At 45.4% G+C, this 20,470-nt stretch overlaps 1 protein-coding gene and 1 long non-coding RNA gene across 8 annotated transcripts in view; one reads left to right on the top strand and one right to left on the bottom strand.

Annotated features, from left to right (window-relative positions):
- LOC112982744 (uncharacterized) overlaps positions 1-12,234 on the bottom strand; it is a 35,163-nt gene extending 22,929 nt beyond the window's left edge. For 3 of the 7 annotated variants that reach the window (XR_010385915.1, XR_010385913.1, XR_010385911.1), the window contains exon 1: positions 11,605-12,232. This is a non-coding gene — a long non-coding RNA (uncharacterized LOC112982744). Of the gene's footprint in view, positions 1-11,604 lie in introns of all 7 variants that reach the window. The other 4 variants (XR_010385914.1, XR_010385910.1, XR_010385912.1 and 1 more) reach the window with 4 other exon arrangements.
- Positions 12,235-12,321: 87 nt separating this feature from the next.
- The window catches only part of RNF38 (ring finger protein 38), a 131,117-nt gene continuing 122,968 nt past the window's right edge, over positions 12,322-20,470 (top strand). Inside the window, exon 1 of the mRNA XM_064501189.1 lies at positions 12,322-12,499. Coding sequence (XP_064357259.1) covers positions 12,337-12,499 — 163 coding nt within the window. The 5' untranslated portion in view covers positions 12,322-12,336. The remainder of the gene's footprint in view (positions 12,500-20,470) is intronic.

The following is a 20,470-nucleotide window of genomic DNA, read 5'->3' on the forward strand; positions in this document are numbered from 1 at the left end:
AACAAGTGAAACTACCGAATAATGCCAAACTGAGAATACAGTCCCATTCTGAAAATGATCCATTGGTAGCTGATCCCTGGTGATAGTATTCAGACTTGGTTTTTATGAGACTTAGAATTGTTTCCTTTGCTCCACATCTCCTGAGCTTGCCTAGGATAGCATCATGTGGAACAGATTAAGATTAAGACAAGTTAAGATCCAAGACATGCCTGCTCCTTCCTACTCTACAAGACCTTCCATACTTCTGAAGGAAGGTTACTCAACTGATTAACACAGCAAAGATTTGGCCCTGCAATACCAACCTGAACATAAATGTTGTGTTATGACATAGCCTACAATGCTGAATTTTTGAGTGTGTAATTTTAATCCCTGTGAACCATAAGAACTATATATATGTGGCAAAAAAGAAGAAAATAACCCCTCATCCTGTAATGGCTTGGTCCTGAGTCTTCCGTTTTATTTTATTTCTTTTATAAACAAGGTTATAAGGAGAGTGGCTGCTCAGTGTGGCAGAACTCATGTGTCCCTTCTAGCTAAATGGAGAGGAGCCTGCAGGCATTGCAGACGAAACAAAAGCATTCTCTCTCATGCTGTTATGCTAGCCTATCTCCTTTAAAAGAAAGTCTGCATCCCTGAGGATCAGCTCAACGTGGGACTGTATTGGAGACCACTGAGCGCTTTGTCTCAAACCTTGTTTACCATATGAGGTCATGATGACAGGTCAGGTGTCAGACTTCCTAGAGACAAAGACTTTCTCTCCAGGGAATTAGTAAACAGGGACTTTTTTTTCCATGACATACAAATGGTCAGCTGATAAAGAATGGGGACAAACCATGGAGAAATCTGCTAGTGCTCCAGCAGAGCAGTTGTCATGAGGATAATATAAGCACTGATGATAAGGAAAAGGCAGATTTGTGTAAGAAATGTCTTTATCAGAAAAGCATTGGGAGTCTGAAATGATCCCCCACCCCTGAAACCAGACCAGAGATTACTGTTGGCACCATTAGACTGAGTGAGGATGGAAGGAAAAGGTTCAGCAGAAAGCTGTCACTTGCTAGTGTCTCACCGCCGAGCACTGTGGAAACATTGCTGGGAAGGCATGCAAGTCAAGAATGAAAAGACTAAATTTGCTTTCTTTAAATGCAGTGAACTCAAGATGTGTTGATCCAGCATCTGGGGTGCCTTCTCTAGATATATTAAAATATGATATGTGCAACACTCCAAGCAGCTGGGGTGCCTTCTCTAGACATATTAAAATATGACATGTGCAACACTCCAAGGATTGGTCCCTGCTTCTGATGAGGTCACGACTGTAATCTCAATGCAGAACTGAGCTCTTGAGGTCACCCCAGCTAAACTTCAACACAGCAAAGAGGTTGGCTTAGGCTGGATGTTGCCAACCCATCTTGCTCGTGGATAAGCGTTATTTCTTAATGTAGTTGCATCTCATGCTCCCAAACTCTCTTTTCATATCTCTGTTCCAACCAAGGTAAGGACATATGCTGTAGAGAAGATGTAATCTGTACCTCTGGGGGAGGTACTATCTGTATTCTTTCTTGGCTTTGTTTTGCTTTTTTGATTTTTACCTAATCAGAAAAAAAAAATCACACAGGTTGAACATATACAATGGTTATAATTATTTACTTAGATCCATATTATTCTCTAAATAAAGGAGCCCACCAAGGCTAAGAGGCCTTGCCAGTCTGTTGAATATATAATAAAAAGGGCAGATCAATTAGCCCCAGATCAAACACCCTGCCACCTGATAGGCATATATACCGAAATAGAATCATTGCAAAAGTGTTCCCCTTTACTAAACCCTTTAATTCATTGTCTGCCTAACACCAGAGCAAAAGAAAGTGTTCAGCCTTCCAGAGCACTTGGCATCTAAGGAAGTCAGGATGTGATGGATTGGAAAGGGTCGTCTTTCTACATACAGATGCAGAGCACAGTTAAACAATGCGGATGTTTTCAAATGTAAATTGAAAAGTTCACTTGAAATGCTCCAGGCTACCTGTTTTGCCCCTTTGCAATGCAGCTGGTTAACATTTTAATTGCAAATAAGAGTTTAATCAAAAATATTTTTGGAAAAAAATGTTGATAATGAAACATTTTAATGACAATCTCTTGATGGAAAAAGATCAACACATTTTTGTTTCATTTCCTTTCAAATTAAATACTTGTTTGTTTTAAATTTTATAACAGTTTCTCTATTCTAAAATTTAGAAAACTGCGATTTTTGAATTTCTGTTGTTTTTCATTTTACTTTTTCCTTGGTTTCCAATAGAATCTGTGGAAAGAAAAGATCAAGATTGAAGAATGGTTAATTTTTTTGCAACTAGAGGTTACAAAATCTCTTTTAACTTTAAAAACCTGATGGGAGAAAATGAAAAATTCATCCTGTCTCTTTAAAACCTGCCCAACACTCTTCCTATTACACTGACTGACAGAAAATGGAAAGTTGGGGGGGGGGGAGTGGAAGGCAGGACAAAAGTAAAGAAAAACTCAAAATGTAAGTACTGAAAGATTTGAACATCTCCCTGTTTGTACTGAAAAATAAACCAATTTGAAGCAGAATTAAAATCCATCTTTTTTCACTTTGCCAGGGAAAGTTTTCAAACAAGAACAACACAATAATGGAATACACTGGGGATTTTTAACTGGCTCTGGCTCTGCTGGCTGGCTCTGCTGATCATTTTTGGAGTAGAAGTCCTATCAGAAATATTCTAATGACAAAATATACTAGCAGCTTCACATAGCTTTGATGTATGAGAAGAATTTTCCATTTAATTTTGCAGAACCTTTCTCAGATAATAAATGAGAGGGAACAGAACTGTTCATGAATCTAATCCAGTGTGTAATGGCATGATGATGCAACAGGACATTCATTTTCATCACTGAAGTTCTCTCTATAGCAAAATGATCTTTTAGAATGCCTGCTCATCAAGTGTGGTCACTTCTTAACCTTTGTCTGCCTTAGACACTGAAATATGAGATTTCATGCTTTCTCTAAAGCATGTTTCCTTTTCTAGTATTTTCTAATCTAAGCATAATTGAGTTTTATGTTACATTGTTCTTTATGAAACTTATGTCTGTTTTAGTGCTGAGCTAGCCTGAGACCCCATTCTGTATCTGGAAGCCAAACATGAATGTGCTGTACAGAGTAGACACTTGGCATTAAATACAGGTAGGTAGTTGGCCTAGAGCTGGAGACAGATGTGGGAGAGGAGTCAAACCCAGCACTAGAACTGTGCAGAAGCCAAATTATTGTGCCAGCTCTGCCACTGAGCAGCCTTAATCTCCTCTGGCTGAAGCAGAACAAAAGTCAGTGTAGCTGCTTGCAGTTTATATTGGGTTTTGCATCAGCTGCAAGGGTGCTTTATAGAGCCGTAAATATAGTATAAATATACTAGAAACACATATGCAGACTGAATCTCTATACCTATTTTTAGGAGGCTTAAAATGGCAAGACTGTCCCTGCCACAGGGTCCGCTTTCCCTGGGATCCCTGCTCTGACAACAGCCAAAACTTCAGAAGACGGTGTAAGAAAATCCCCAGTTGGCAGTTGTAGGCTAATCTATGCCTCAAACAGGATTCTTCCTTATGCCTTTGGAGATGGGGTTAGAATTGAAGCATCAGGTTTCCTGCTTCCACTAAAACTTCTTTTTTTTTTTTTTTTTTTTTTTTTTGGTAGATATTCTAGCTATCAGCCATCCATGCACAGACTTGCACCTGTTGGATGAAGTTGATTCTCATCTGTCTAGCATAACTCTGTGTGATGGTGTGCAGAGGCTCATCTGTCTATGCAGGCCTCGGAGATAAAACCTGGGGATGAAGGCATTGTTTTCCTACTAATAAGAGAGCATAGCTTTCAGTGTAGAGATGCAGTGAAAAAGGTACAAAGAAAGCATGGAGACCCAGCCCTTTCATTGCTTTTTCTTCAAAGTATACTGTAATCCAAAGTTGCTCAGAAGCATACATGGGGAGGTCCAGAGAGCATCTACCAGCCAACATGATGTGCAGGCAGAGTGACAGCGAGAGTGTAGCACTTTCTGACGCAAGTTTGTCACTTTCATTTGCACAAAAACAGCAGTGGGGATGCAACAGCTGGTCTTCAGCATGCACTAGTAAGCAGAGAAATGCTTTTCCGGGGCTGCAATCTTCTGGTTGCAAGTGTGTGCTAAAGCTGACAGCATTGTGCTGTCCCTGCTGCTGCTGCTAGGAGCATTAAGCCAGCACCTACCACACTACAGTTTCATTTTGCTATGGAGGCAGGGTGTGTTAAGAAGAGGCGAAGATCATAGACTTGCTGTGTCTCCACCTTGCTGGCCGTGCAGGCAGTTGTCGCTGTCTCATTGGTACCTGGGGTACAGCAGTCTCTTGAAGTTTATCAGGCCTTGCACAACCACACTAGATTAGAGTCTTCCACCATGGGTCATACCAAGTGTACATCAGCACATGGCCCATGCCCTAGTACAAATGCAATGCTTCAGTAACCTTCCTTCATCTCTCCACACACACACAGGTGGTCCCAATAATGTGTGGGATGCACACTCCATGGGAAAGCCTGGCCCTTCTCATGAACTTTGGGCCCGTCCCAGCTGACAGGACAGTTTCTCCTGTGTGCAGGAGAAGAGTGAGCAATAAGCAAGCAGCAGGCCACAAAACATAGATGAGGATGTGAGGCTGCCCCCGTCCCTTCGTAGAGCGAGCTACACGTGCAATATGACCCAGCATGGGGCTGACTGAGAAAGGACATTACATCCTGTTGCTTCACTGCATCTTCTGCCCCAGAGGGACGTGGCACCACCAGCAGCTCATACGGCCTCACTCGACTCCCCATGACGCTAGCTGCAAAATGTCTGTTGGCTCCAGCAGGAGCAGGGCTAAACCTGGAATGAACACTGACATCACCCCAAATGCGTGTGCACCATTGCCTACAGATGGGCAGATTTAATCCAGTTCTGGTGAACAACAGGGAAGCAACAGCCAAAAGGAGGCTGGGACACTGGTTAACTCATTAACTCAGCCAATTCAGGCAGTTTCTCACCCAGCTGCATGCCTGGAAGTGAATGGGACTGGGGCTTTTGGCAGGCAATATTCTGCTTTCCTACTTCTCTTTTGAAGCAAAAGTGGACGGTGCATCTGTGACCTTCACTTAATTAACACTTTTAGTTAGTGAGAGAGGGGACAAGATGGGCAGGCCTGCTCCCACCCCTCACTGTGCTGCCCAGTGCCAGCTAGATAAACCCTGCCAGGCAGGTTGGAAACAGCTGCACAGCCCTTTGCTTATTGTATGTCTGTATCACATCCACACCGATCTGCTGATCTCAGATCCTAAGTCTTTCAGAGAGGGCCCATAAAGCCCTCCAGGAAATCACTAAGTATCCAAGGTGGACAGGGGAACACTGGGGCCACATCTTCCATCAGAGAAACCTGCCAGGCCTCTGAGGTCTCTGCAGCATCTGTCTGTATGTTGTGAAAGAAGTGGAGCAATGCAGAGCCCATGCTACAGCAGCACTGGTCCTATCATGCCTCCCAGGACAGTAACTGATTGCTACCCGTCCACGTCCAAGAGAAGCTGCTGATCAGATGCAAAGGCTTGCATAGGTGCACACTTTTCACTTACGCAAAGAGGATCCAGCACGCTTGTCAATTGTAAAAGACACAAGAAAGCAACATAAACATAAGATCCTGATCTGGCAAGTGAATTTACAGCTTTATACAAGTGAACTGTCCAATGAGATCAGCAAGGCTATTCACAGCAACCTCTGCAACGGGTTATGTCTCTCATCTAATAAGCCATTATCAGGCCCTCCGTGATCTTCCTATTTATTTGACCTGTATTTGCCCCTCTCCAGCTTTCAACCTGAACAGCAAATCAGCATGCTTCAAAGGTCATTTTTCTGAAAAGTAGCAGATAGAAGTACTTTGTACAAAGTGGCATTAGAGGAATGAAGAATGAGCTCAAGCCTCATAATGATGTACTGTCCTGTTATCTGCAGTTAAATCACACCTGCTAAGGAGATAATTTGGTCTTGTAACCACTTTGTGATTCATAAAGGCCTACAAGATTTCTTGTTGTGATTTCCTGAAGAAGTGATCAGAAAGAGAGCTTTTTTCCCTACATGTTCTCCTGTTAGTATCTCATGCTGTATGCAGTTTCAAAGCCACCATGGTCCTGTTTATGCTTGACAAGTTTGTCATATCATTTTGCAGGCGTGTGGCCTGAACATCACAGCAGCAGCCTTGCCAATTTTATGGGCTGCAATGTAAACAAGAGCTGGTGTTTCTCACACTGCATGGGCTAGCCCACCTTCTGCTTAGAAGCACTGACCCAGCAGTAGTGATGTGCACATCGCGCTCAACTCTGTCGCTGAAAATGTGACAGTTGCCCTGCATGCAGCAAACTTGTTAGCATCAGGCAAGCCTGTGATGGGAGCCAGCTATTGCAATGATCGATGACTTCAGAGGCCTGAAGATAAAATGAAGGGCAGGTTACTGCACCGTTAACTCAAGCCTTTCTTTGGTGTTGTCCCTAAGCTTCTTCCCATTCATGAAGTCCTCTCCTCTAAACATGATGATGTTTTACAGCAAGGCCAGCTGAGCCATCTTGAAGTGGTTGTTTAAAGTCCAAATACAGCTTACATCCACACTGGTAGCACAGCTGCCTAACAAGCTAACTCACTTCAATGCCAAAGGTCTGCGAATGCCTTCCCGTATGTTTTCCCAAGTGCCCAGCAGGACAGGGGCGTCTCTCATGTCACAGCTGACCTCACTGATAAAACTGTTGTGAGTTCTCCCAGAAATCCTGGTAGCACATATGGGAGCTTGCAGTCCCAAGGGAACACACCAACTCAGAAAGCAATTTACAGTATGGCTTTTCATGCCCAGACTGGATATTCTCAGGTGCCAATGACCTGAATTCACCCTAAAATTAAAGAATAACTGAAGAGGGAAAATATTTTTATTTGCACTTTTTAAAACCCTTTTTGCTGTGTTACCCTACACTTAAAATCTATGATTACATGACTAACAACCTGGAAAGCGAAAGATTTTGTTGAAGTATCAGAGTCTACAGGAGCGGGGGAAAAAATCAACCCCTTCCCCACTTTGTTACTTTAAAAAGTCCAAATTGTTCAAGACAAATCTGAACATGGAGAGAGAGAAAAAAACTAACACAAAACCATTAAGTACCTGTATGTTGCACGTATATCAACTTTAAAATGCACATCTGCAAGTAAAACTAAGTGATAATTTTTCCCAAGGACTCCCTGGTGCAGTTTGACACATATCCATAAGCCTCTCACAGAGGATGCCCTTTCTTGTACGCTGCTTGGAGATGAATTGTATTTAAACTCAATTAGAATACAAACTCAAGCTAAGGTTGCTCCAGTTCTGTTCAATATTTGGAAGAGAGCAGGTGAGAGGCAAGAGAGAATGTGTCAAATATATAACAGCTGCATCACACCGTGCTCGGTCCTTTGGGAGGAAGTGGGTCCAGCTTCCACCTCCAAGGCACCTCTCGAGGCTATAAAGGCAGGTCACAGTCCATGTAGATGGGCTGACTTTGAGGCACTGGGGAGAAGAAAGACGAAGTGCCTCTGAGATGGCGTGTGAGATTAAGAGTGTGTGTTAAAATAAATATATTAAAATAAATACTCCACCATATTTATGTGAGGTGCAAACCATGCCTTGGGAAGGTTTCTCAATTGCACGGGCAGCCCTAGTAGAATGGCCTTCCTATCATCCCTGCTCTCCTGGCACCACCCCAAACCCTGTGCTCCCTTTGTGCCTGTGCATGATCCCACCAGTCAACATGGCTTGTGTGAGGAAGGCTCTCCTCAGGGTCTTTCCAAACTCGAGACTTGGAATCTGAGTCCTGCAACCAGGATGCCACATCTCCACAGGCAGATCATTGCACTCTTCTGTGCCTCCGCCTCCCTTCTTCCTCTTTCTCCTGCACATCTGGATTGCAAGCTCTTCAGGCCCATTCAGGCTGTTGTTTGTGCAGATGGACCTAACACAATGAAATCTTGCAGTCACCTGAGTTTTCTCCAATCTGCCTCACTGCAAATATAACATGAGACCCCCATAGTGCTTGACATTCTTGCATCTCTGAGGTCTACCATTCGGGATATTTCCCCTGTAACATCATTCCTTCTGCACTGTCAAAGCTACTCTGACCGCTAAACTCTGCTGCTCTGTGTGACTGTTCAGCATCCAGAGGGATATACCGGTAAAGTTTCTCAAGGGTGACACATGAGCAATGAAAAGATAGGAGGAAACAAGCATGTACAGCTATTTCTTCTCACGCACAAAGCGCTTCGCCTTTTGTCTGTGTTCCTTGCGCCTGTTTGTTTACAACCAAGCAAGTAATGTCACATGTTCTTCAGCTATGATGTGCACTCAGCTTCATGGTTTTTCCTTTCCCCTCCTGTCTGAGCTTTTCTCAGGCTGAGATGTTTGCAACTCGCATGAAATCTACTGCAGAGCTTAGAAATAACTGTTTGTGAAGGTGAAGCCCAGTCAAATTGTAACTTCCAAGTAATTAAAGTCTGGGCTGAAGTATAAGGCTGTGGAAGGAAATGGGAGGGCCAGTCTGAAAGCTCCAGATTTCTGTGTGCAGCATTGCTTGGAAAATGTCAGCTTGCGGGAGGGACCCAGGAGTTGAATACCTTTTCATACATTACAAACACTGATGCTTGTCTCCTGGGAGATGTGCCCCCATCTTCTGCACGCTGCCTTCTCATTTTTCACTGAGATAAGCAATGCCCCAACAGAGGCCTCAGCGACAGATCCGCTCTCCCCTGCCACAGGTGCAGTGCTGCCTCCTGCTCGTCTCCCTCGCTCTTCGAGCCGGGGCTGAGCGGGACGCTCAGAGGAGGCTCCGAGCACCCGGCCTGACGGGCCCCCACCGACCCGCAGCAGGGGCGCTGCCCCCGTGGACAGCGAGGGAGGCTGGCAGGAGCGGCACCAGCAGCGGGCACAGAGCAAGTGCCAACGTGAGCACGTTGCAGGGGAGACGACAGCTGCATTGGTGCACTCAGCAACATAAATCAGAGCTGTTGTTTTGAGTCCTGTTGGTTTCACATGTTTTTCTCAACTACTTGAATGACAAATTAATGGGGGCAGGAAGATGGATGTGCATTTTCCACAGAAGGAATTTGCAGATGTGCATGTTTTTTTCCCTGTGAAGTTAAGAGAATACTTTTTAAACACAAAAATCAGCTTTCTGTTGAGAGTGGCAGGTTCATGGGCATATTTTGAAAGCATCTGACACAATTCTCTGTTGAATCAGTTTTTTAAAACCTTCTGCCACCGTGTCAGCCTTATTTGGAGTAATCCTTTCCTTCATGCCCCACTCTCAACTAGGTACTGGGAAGCCTTTCAGCAGCACTAGGGAGGACAAAACAGAGATAATGAAGTATTCAGGATAAAAATCACCCTTTTGCAAGGTCTGGCTTACACAAGGCCGTAAGCATCACCTCAGCTGTTACCAGGGTTTAAAGAGATGCCCTAGGTACATGGAAGATTTGGCTGGTACAAATCTTAATGAAACGATGTATCTAATAACACTGTTTCCAACAGTGGACCACAGTTGAGAACCCTGAGAACCATACTGTATGCTTGACTCTGACAGGCCACTTGGAGATTTTTATTTACTGACATGATACAAATATTAAATTATTTTACTTTAATATAAAAATCTAAACAAAAAAATGTAAAATGTAAAATTAAAATAGTGAGCATACTGACTTTCGTGTCATTTCCTAAGCAGGATTAGTTATGAGGCTGGGGAAAAGAAGTACTCCAAATCTGCAACAGAACCTGCATCTAAGTTCTATGTTCTTGTAGCGATTGTCTGAATGCAAACCAACAAGCTCTGAGTTCACGTGAAGTTAAATCTGCAATTCTGAGTGCAGTGGCTTTCTGACCATTGCCAAGTTTGTAATCTTTAAAACAAAATAAAAGCCAAAGCAGAGAAAAAGAAAACACCTCACTGGTTACAGCTATTCCTTATATCCGTTTGATATAAAGTACCAGTGAGTTCAACCCTGGATATCAGTCAGTATATTTCTGTTTATGGAAACTGAAGGAATGTACAAGATGTTTTAAACTTTGAAGAAGGAAAACCAGGCATGAAGACCTGAAGTAGACCTGAAGAAGGCTTTCTGAACTCTGACAAAAGCTTGTCTGTTTTCCAGTTACCATAATTAGCCTAATAAGATATTAGGCTGAAGATATTAAGTCTTCTTGTCCCACCTAAGTTGAAAGACACCTGAAAAAGAGCTAGGTCTAGTTCTTGTAATAATATTGTCTTGAAGAGTCTTGATTTTAAATTAGAACCAACTTTACAGGAAAATGGGACACCCGAACTCCAGAAGCAAATAAAGCATAATGCACCAGAGCCACCAAGTTACAAGTCTCTAAAACTGCAGACCCTCATCCCACAGAGCCAGCCTTCCCGATCTTCCAGCCAGCCTGCAGTCTGAGGTGCATGTTAATGGCTCAAACAGCCTCATTATGCAAAAACACCCTTTCTTTGCTTATCTGGAGAAGACAAGCTACATGTGACAAAATAAGAAAGCTTATTTTAGTTGAATGAATAATGCTATTTTCAGACTTTGTCCTGTGGTACCAAAATCCCCTGATACTCAACTATTGCAAAGTTTTGGAGGATTCCGTGCCACGACTCAGTGTTATGTAATATCTTCAGTATGAGCACTGTTTTAAAGCAACTTCCCCTCGGGAACTGAGCGAAAAATGAATCATCACAAGCAATGGTGGCTGTCTGCGTCCATCTCTTTCTGCCATCTCTGGGCTTCCAGGAGCTCCATGCAAGCAGGAGGTGGTTGTGAGATGGTGAAGAAGAGGTGCAGGCACCCCACAGAGCTGAAGCCACAGACACAAAGGGAGAGTACTTTTGACCCTAATATTTGGGGGGGGGGGGGCGGATCTGTGAGGGGGTGTCACAAGCTAGAAGTGGTTTGCTGAATTTTGGAGGTATAGGTCTGTGGAATTCAGGAAACAAATCTAGAAAGGCCTTGAATGGCCTTAGATAATAGCTGGGAAACATAAATCATGCAGTCACTGGGCTGCCAGCCACAGAGGTGCTGCCTCTCCAGGGAGGCATGGTGACCTCTTCCCAGAAGGGCTGAAAACCTGAATTCAAACCACATGAAGGAGTGAGGGAAAAGTGTGTCACAGGTGGGTGATGTGGACAAGCTGCAGAAACCTCTACCACCCACTACATCGTACAGAAGACACATGGAGAAGGTGGCACTGCCATGATGCATAAAATTAAGTGAATTCTGTCTGCACATTAAAGCTCACATAGTTGCTGCTCTTCAACAGATGACATAGTGAAATTTACAGCCTAAACAGAGACATACAATGCAGCGATTTTTCTTCGGTAATATACACCCCAGTTTTCTTGTTCTTGAAAACTAAAAGCCAGTCTGAGCGACATGAAAAGGCAGATATTTATTTAAGCACAGAGCAACATGCACACACAAATGCTTCTCCTCTTTGCAAGGGAAACCCCTAGCTGCATTCCCGGTGTCTGCCAAAGCACGAGGAGCAGCCTGGGAAAACGCTTACCTGATAGCGCACTCGGGAGGAATCGCAGACTTCACCGGCCTATCCAACTTTCCGGGTGGCGCAGCCCGGGCATCCTGGCCCCTGGCCCCGGAGAAGGCGTCCAGCCGCGGCTGCCGCGGTGAGGGAAGGGGCTCCTGCCCGGCGGAGACCCGGCGGCGGAGCGGAGCGGAGCGGGGGCCGCGCCGCGCCGCCGCCGCGGGCGAGGAGGAAGCCGGCGGGTAGCGTCCTCCTCCTCTTCCTCGGCGGAGCCGGCGGCGACGGCGCCTCCTCCGCGGCAGCGGCGCGGCGAGGCGGAGACGGGAGCGGGGCGGAGCGGGGCGCGCACCCGCGGCGGGGCGGACCGCGGCACCGCCGCCCCCGGCGCCGCCTTTGTTCCCCCCCGCGCCCGCCGGGCCTCGCGGCGCGGCCGGGCCGGGCCCGCCGCCCCCAGCGCGGCCGGTGGCCGCCGCCGGCTCGGCGCGGCCCGACGGGCGCCCCGCCGCCTCCGCCCGCCGCCGGCAGCGCCCGGGGCGGCTCGGGCAGGCCGGCGAGGCGGGCCGCGGCGCCGGGCTGAGCGGCAGATTGGTGGCTCCTTCCGCCGCCCCCTTCCTGCCTTCCTCCTCCTCCTCCTCCTCCGCGCCGCCGCCGCCCCCCGCCGCCGCTGCCCAGGCCGCCGCCGCTGCCGCCGCCCCCCCGGCTGCCCGCCACCGCCCGGAGCCCCCCCGCGCCTGCCGCCGCCCCCTCGGCCCCGCCATGAGCAGCGGCGGCGCCGCCCGCCGCCCGCCGCCGCCCGCCGCCCGCTGCCCCCCGCCGCCGCTGCCGTTGCCGCTGCCGCTGCGCGGGCCGAGCCCGCCGGAGCCCCGAGTGCGGAGCCAGGGCCGGGGCAGCCCTGCGGCCGCCCGGGCCCCGCCGCCAGGTGAGCGCGACGCGGGGGCGGGACGGGACGGGACGGGACGGGACCGGCCGGGCCGCGCCGGGCGGGTCCCGCTGCCGCGGCCGGCGCGCCGCCCCCTCGGGGCCGCCCCGGGGTGTCGCCCCCTGCGGAGCCCCGGCGGGACCGGGCCGGGGGGAAGCCGCCGTCGGGGCCACCCCCCCCCCCCCCGCCGTCGCGGTCGGAGTTGCCAGAGGTGGAGGTTTGCCGCCGCCGCTCTGCCCCGGGCGTCCCCGCTCGGTCCCTGGGGAAACCCGCCGTTAATCGCCACCGGCTGCCCCACACGGCTCCAAAACGCCGCGGAAGGTCCTTGTCGCTACTTCGGTGGGGACCCGGGTCACCTCTGCGCCTCAGCCGCGCCCCCGCGGTTCGCCGCCGCCGCCCCGGGGCGGGTGCGCGGGGTGCGCGGACCGGGCAGCGCTCGGGGTCGGGGTCGGGGTCGGGGTCGGGGTCCGCGTCGGTGCGCTCGCTGGGCGCTGGGCGCGCCAGGCTGCACGGGGTCTCCCCGCGCGCGCCGGTGTGAACGCGTGCTGGCGCGGCTGCAGACCTGGGGCCTGGGGTTTCTCTTTCCTCTAGGCTGCAGTTTGCAAGTGGCAGCAGGAACCAGACTGTTGATGTGTATATGAAGTTCGTAATTAGGGAGCGGTGCAGGGAAAACGGCACAGAACGAGAAATCATTCTGTGGAGGGTGGGGAAGTGAGCTAGCTAATTAGCCTTTTCCTAGAACAAATTTTTAGTGATGCTCCTGTCTTGGGGAGCTACTTGGGTGACTTACAGAAGTCTGCAGTATGGATGTTGAGTCTGATAGAAGTCTTAATCTGAAATGCAGTAGTTCTATACACAGCTTCCTCTTGAAATTTGTGCTTGGCAGGATATTAAGGGATTATCACCTTAAAAGTTGAGACAGAACTTGGATTTTCACCTTTGAATTGTATTACATAGCTCAAAAATAGCTTTTCCTCTGTGTTGGAGGCCACTGAGGAGACAAGTTTTTTCTCCCCAGCTATGTGGGCCTTTCATATAAAATATATAGGTGAAAAATGTTCTTAACTTAAAAGTGATCTAGAAATGAAGGTTTTAGACTTTACCTGATGAAACTTTGTTGTTGTTTTACAATTGCTTGGGCATTCTTGGCATCGATAATCACCTCATCTTAAAACCCGCTTTTAAAACCTCTCCCACACTTACTAATCTCATAGAAAAATGGACCTGGTGTACTACAGTGGGGAAATAGCAGCGTTTGTATTTCCCATGATTTGGAAACTCCTTGGTGCAAAAAGAAATAAAACCGTTATCACATGTGGAATTCACCACGGGCCTGTAAACCGTGTGCCAAGACCTCTCCACTGGGTTGGGGAAGGCTGACCGAACTTTTTCTTCTCTGAAAAGGGCAGGGGCTTTGGGGATTTGTTCAGAAGTTTTGGTGTTCATGAACACAGACCCTGTGCTGAAAGGCTCAGCATGGAAGTTACCTCTGTTAGAGATGCCGTGACTGGGAAAGCTTGTTTACTGTTGCAGTAGTTGGAATAATCTGAACCGATCTGCTCAAAAGCATTTGGTTCCTGCAGATATTTGAGTTAAATGGTTTTACCATGTGCTTAAGTTGCAGTAACAGGTGAACATTCATTGTTAGTCACAATCTCAAATGCACAAAAACCATCGTCTTGTAGCATGATCTCTGATTCATCTTCTAATTTTGAGATAGTATGTGACAGTTTACAGAAAAAAACCAGGGCATTTGTAGACAGGAACCTTTTCCAAAGGGAAAGGCTATTCTGCATTTGGGAAAGTCTACCCGTTTCACTCAACGACTTGCCACCAGAGAACAAGTGATGCCCCATACATGGTTTGTGGCGTGGGGGTCTAACTTGGGTTATTTTGCTGAACATCCTCTTAGCCGTGTTCTTGCAAGCAGCAGTCTCCCATTGGCATCCTGATATTCTGGCTTTTGACAAAAACTGTGTGATGAGCTGCTCTTCAAATACTAGGAGTTAGTGAACTTACAGTTTACAAGCAGGTCTGAGAGAACATTTGCAGCCCCTCTTGTGCCCTCCCCCCACCCCGGCATAGAAAGGTTTAGCGGTAGCTGGTTCTTCTTTCTGTTGTTTCTTTTTTATTTTTCTCCCTATGTGTGTCAGCAGATGAGAAAGTCTTTATTCACAGCTGTCAAATCAGTAAAGGATATTGGACTAGGAAACATTGCGCTGAAGAGCTGATTCTTTGTTTCATGCAGGAAACTGAGCCTGATCTTAAGTGACTCTTTATATCCAGGAAAGGGCTTTACCTCCGCTGAGGTGTGTACATCTCGGTGAAAAAGAGCAAACCAGCCAGAGGCATGGTTGTCCAACGGGAAGAGAACAGTGTGGCTGTAGCAGAAAATTTTAGTCCTTCTCAGTTTCACTTTTTTGTAAGGCATCTGTTGTTATTCTGGGGACTGCAGCACTTGGAGAGGGAAGACAGCTCGAGAACTTGTAGTGTACTTAATGCCAAATATTTTAGTCTAATGTTATTTCTGAAGGCAGCTTTTCTCTTCAATAACTTTGTTTTGTAAATCACCCTTTGGATGTCAGCTGGTAAACTTCGCTAAAATCCATCAATATAGCTTGCCATTTTCAGCTACATTATACTCCAAAGTCTTAGCCAGAATAACTTTAAAACTCAAATTAATGTTTAAGACTCACATGAAGTAAAGTCTTATTCAAAATATTATTAAAAGCAGTGATGGGAGGTGCTCATTTAGGCAGATATCTTTGCATCTGGTAAGCATTTCCATTTGGGAAATACTGTTGATCGAAGGATCAGCACCAGTTTTCAAACGTATGCAGAACTGCTGGGCATGAAGGGTTGGGCATCTTTGTAAAGAAACTGCCACTATGTCCATTAAAGCACAGTGAAAGGCTGTGTAAATTCATGCTAAGCAGTTCTAATTTAAGTACAAAAACTCCCTCTATGTTGCAGACGGGCACATGCGAGTTGCTGCGCCCTCAGCAGTTATCTGTTTGCGGTGTGTGTGGTTTTATTCTTGAACAGGAAAGCAGTTACTGTGGCTTTATGGTGAGTGTCAGTGCCCTCTGATTTATGTCACAGTGATCCCTACACAACTTTGTAGCCCTCTTAAACAGCGCAAGATGCAAGGATTTGTCCTTAGTAATCACAAGTGAAGCACGTTCAATATTTAGATGGTTTTCAGAAGTTGTCATTGATTTGGTAGATGGAGAGGGGAAAAAAAAGAGAAAAACAACCCCCGAATCTGAAACTAGTCTTGCAACTTTATTTGAATTTGGTTAAAGTGTAATGTTCGTAAGTAAATAAGTGGCTTGGTGGTACTTCTTGCTTAGGATTGTAACAAAATTATGAACCTGCAGCGTGTTCCTGCGTGTGCTTTTTGGGTGGAACTAGTCTACCTTGGAGACTAAATCATAATTACCTTTAGTTCCTCAGAATTATTTAGTATGATTGTGGTGTTTTTTGCTAGTTTTGAATTAAAAATGAATATAGAAGTCTTTGTTTTTACAGAAAGTAAGTGTACTCTGAATAGTTTCCGGTAATTGTGGAATTAATGTTAGAAAACATATATGGAATGTTTTTTTTATTTCCAGAAGTTAGTAGTTATCATAATAGAAAGGAATTGCAAAATTATGGGCTTACTTTGGGAAATAAATACAAACAAATATGTACTCCTTTGTAACAGTAAATTATTTTCAGATAATGTGTACTGTCATTTTAAGTCATGTTTTGTCACTTCTGTCTCATTTGATTATTTTTTGTTGATTTTACACCTACTTCCATCAGTAAATTTAATAAATATTGCTTGTGTGGACTAGAAAAGTTAATTTTATGGCATGAAATTGTACAATGCTATAGACGTACTGTATGAAGTTGTTTCACAGGTAGTCACCGAGGTGCTGATAGCACCAGCCAGCTCAAGTGAATACTAACAGATGTTCATGTTTTCTTTCTCCAGACTTTAAATATTTAAAAGAGTCTTAAAGCTAATATACATGCCATTATATTTTAGTTCTAACACTGCAAACAACTTTATCCTTGCTAGTACAGGCATACTTCAGATATAATATGTGCAGGAGCACAGGAGTGAAAAATGCCAGAATAAAAATGGATTGTTTTGTCTCTACAGTACAGATTCCTGTTTAATACTGGAAAGAAGACCAGAGATAGGCATTTAATTTAAAAATGCATGCTCTGTTCCACAAGGTCAGCTGATAAAGCAATGTATATTATCTTTTTGGTCTAACCCCTCTAAGTAGTGTCATTATCTGCTGATGTGAATTGGGTGGCCTCCTGGAACTGATCCTTCAGGTGTCAAAAGGACTGTGAGTTTGGGGCCCACACGGGAAAACACAGCATGGAGCTGCGGTGCAACTGGCGACTGGTTTGGGTTGATTTGTAAATTGATTCCTTGTTAGCCACTGTCTCGTCTAAAGCTCATGAAGTGCCTAGGACGCGGGGGAGAGATCAGTTTGTGTCTCATGCTGTGTACCTCCTTAGGCTGGCCAGCACTGGATTAAACATTAATTCAGATGGTTTCATCAAAAGAGAAAGCGGCAGACATGAGTGTGCTCCCGTGGCTGGTAATGATCGCTTTCTTCCCGGTACTGTTTTTCTGTGGGTGTCAGCGTTCGGGCATCCGTGAAGGTGTCTGTCACAGGCTTGCCCATCTGCAGCTGAAAAACAAGCCAGGGCCCATATGTTGTGCTGCTTATGGTGAGGGTCTTTCTGGTTTTGAAACTGATCATCCCATCTCTGTTAAAATGACTAGTAACAGGTCGCTGGTAACCCGGGGTGTGGTGGAGCCTCAGTTCAAAGAAACTTAATGCCACAAAGTGAAATGCAGCTGTCCTGTGATGAGAAGGTGATTTTAATTTTGTACTAAAAACTTTACAGCTGTTTTATACATATATTTAATATATTACGTATTATATATATATTTTAGCTTGGTTCATGTCCTAACACTTCCACGTGATTCTTCTGTATTTGAAATGATGTTGCTCCAGCACTTGCATTTTCGTGCTCAGCTGAGGTTAGTATCGCAGACACTACACGTGTGTGCTGTTGGAGCCTGTAACCATTTCATGCCAAGGTAAAATCACCGCAGAAAGCAGACTCAGCAGCAGAGCAGGTTTTGTACTCTCTGATTCGTGTGAAGGTTATGCTTTGGGACAGGTATGGAAACTGAACTTCTGTGGTAGAAGTTTTATTTATGGGATGTGAGGAAGAGTGTTTACCTTGTCACTGAAAGGAAGAAATGAGGAATTGTTTTAAAAAAAAGTACTAATAAGTGTGACTGTGAACATTGTAAAAACTTGGAAAAAATGTGATCAATTAAAAAAAGAAGAAGGTTTTGCTTGTTTTTTTATATTTAGTTTTGTTGCTTATCCAGCCCTTTTCCACCCACAAGATTATCTCGGCAAAATGAAACCCACATGTGATCAAAGTCTTTTTAACTCATGGCTTTTGAGGAAGATAGGCTTTAAATCTCTTTCAGCCAATAGCATGACAGTTTTTTTTCTTAAAGTTCTTTCACCTCGGATATTTTAAGCGGTTTTCTGTATGATATGTGCTTCATATCCGAAATTCAGATGGAGATGTGTCATCTAAACATAAGAGCTGTCAATCTGAATGTGATGCAGGATGTGGGTGGGATAACAACAGGGAAGAGTACCAAAATATTGAAGAGTATCTTTACCAGTTTGCAGTGGAACTTCCTTTGCATGAATATTCTGCTTTCTCCCAATTCTGCTTTTCTATTGCTTTTTTTCCTCTTGCTTTTTTTCTTTAGACAACTTCTGGTTGCACTGCTTTATGCTTGTTCTAAAGAACTATTTTTTCCCCCATCTAAAGTACTATTTTTTTCCCCATTTTTGCGTGTATGAAGCACAGTAAATATCCATTTGTTTGTTAGAGCTGCCGGAGTGTGGAAAATATTTTCCCGTTCTTGCTGGGAATAATATTGGCTGTTGTCCTTATGTGCTGACAACTTAAGATCAAGCTTTCTTTTACAAGTTACTTGATGTGTAACGTAGAGCAAAGAATGAGTACCTCGCTCTATCTGGGGAAAGAAGCAGGAAGTGTTTTTTTAAATAGCTAAGTCACAGGTATTTTAGGAAGTGTCTGAGCATGCACAGTGTACACTGCTTTTGTTTTCCCAGCTCCTCAGAGAGGCGCACGTGCTCCGAGTGTTCATCCTTAACGCGCTCCTCCCTAGACCTTGTTGAGGTGAGACATGTGCCGTGGCTCTGGCCACCTCGGCAGCCATTCCCAGGACCACCGCCACCTCCTCCCCCCGTGCAAGCCCACAACAGTCATGACTTGCTTGGAAGGGGGACATCTGTGATTGGTCTGTAGACGGTGGAGCATGTCAAGGCGTTTCTCTCATTGCTCCTGAAGTGACTCATGGACTCGGGCTCTGCATCCACATGGGTCGCCTGGGTTCAGCACGGCGTTGCCCAGCACCTGAGGCGGTTTGGTTGGAGGTCAGTTCTACAGAGGGAAAATGAATGGGCTGTCATCTCTGCGAGCCCTTTTTTAAACAACTAGCCTTCAGTGAAACATTGCAATATTTCAGAGCTCATACATGAAAGTGTTTGCACTTGGTCACTGGTGGCTGGGAGGTTCCCAAATGGGAAATGATGGGCTTAAAAGCAGACATATTCCATTGCTTTAATTGCATAAAAACCAGGAAGGTTCACTTAAATCTTTCGTTGAGTTTTCATTCTTTCAAATGAATGAAACTGTAGCACAAGGTACATGGTATGTAGCCAGTAGCAAATAGAGCAATGTTACTGTTGTCGTTAAAGGTTATTTATTATTTGTCAGTGTGTAAGGGAACTGCACTTTTTTTCCCTAGAATCCTACCTGTGTGCACTCCAGGGGATGATTTTCTGGGGGAGGAAAGTGAGAGGAAGGTGGTTAGCAAAGAAGGTATCACATAATGGAGCTAATCTATGTAAAGGAGTAGAGTTAAATCTGAATTCTGTGGGTTTCATTAAAATATGACTTCATAATCTCCATAGTTGGCAAATTTCCTTTCAAAATAAGAGTATCATAAAATAGTTTAGAAATTTCTAAATGCCATAAAGACTACCTGTTTGCATGTCGTTTATACGTATGAGAGGCTGGGGAGTGAGTATCCAGCCACCAAGTGCAGCTAGCAATGCTGGCTGTAAGGGTAAAGCGGCTGGGTCTGCTGGAGAAGCTGTGGAGCAGCGTGTGAACACTGTATGATGGCACCTGCACAGGAGCTGCGGTACAAAGTCTGGAAACATGTGCTGCAGCTTGTTAAGCACAGCCAAAACTTGTCCCCTCTTTATTTTTTCCCTAGGTACCCTGGGGTGTATTCAGGCTGCAAAGCAAAAATTTTTGAGATTTATGTTTACTCTCTGCTTAGGATCTCACCTGTGGAGATTTGATTTTTAGGTATGTGGTTAATTCTGCTTTTGATAATAACGTGTGCAAATGTTTGCAGCATCCGAATTGTGTTCCCCCCTGCCCTAACTTTACATCTTTAGTGCTTTTTAGCTTTCCTTTTATTCCTCCTCCTGTAATTGATTCTTCTGCCCATTTTTGGTGCATGCAGATTTCTGTAGATCTGCTTGGCATCACTTTTTTTCCCCCCCCCCCCCTCCTGTTTGTAAGTCGATATGGCAGCAAGCCAAGCAGGAGTAAGCTATAGCTTATGGAAAGAATTTGGGTTCAGATTTAGTAGTAAGTTGTTGATCCTTTTGGCTCATAAGCCCTGGGAGTCTATGGTCTCTGTGGCTGGTGTGTTTTTGAGCAAGATTACATAAAGTGTTTATGATGTGATCTGAAAACTACTTTTGCAGATGATTTTAGATTGAATACAGGTTAGGCTTTTTTAGCAATTCTGGAAACTCTCACTGACTTTTGGAGGCATGGGGGAAGGCTCTTATCCACTGGTATGAGAAATGTGTTGAAACT

Source organism: Dromaius novaehollandiae, chromosome Z, assembly GCF_036370855.1.
Source record: "Dromaius novaehollandiae isolate bDroNov1 chromosome Z, bDroNov1.hap1, whole genome shotgun sequence".
NCBI lineage: Eukaryota > Metazoa > Chordata > Aves > Casuariiformes > Dromaiidae > Dromaius > Dromaius novaehollandiae.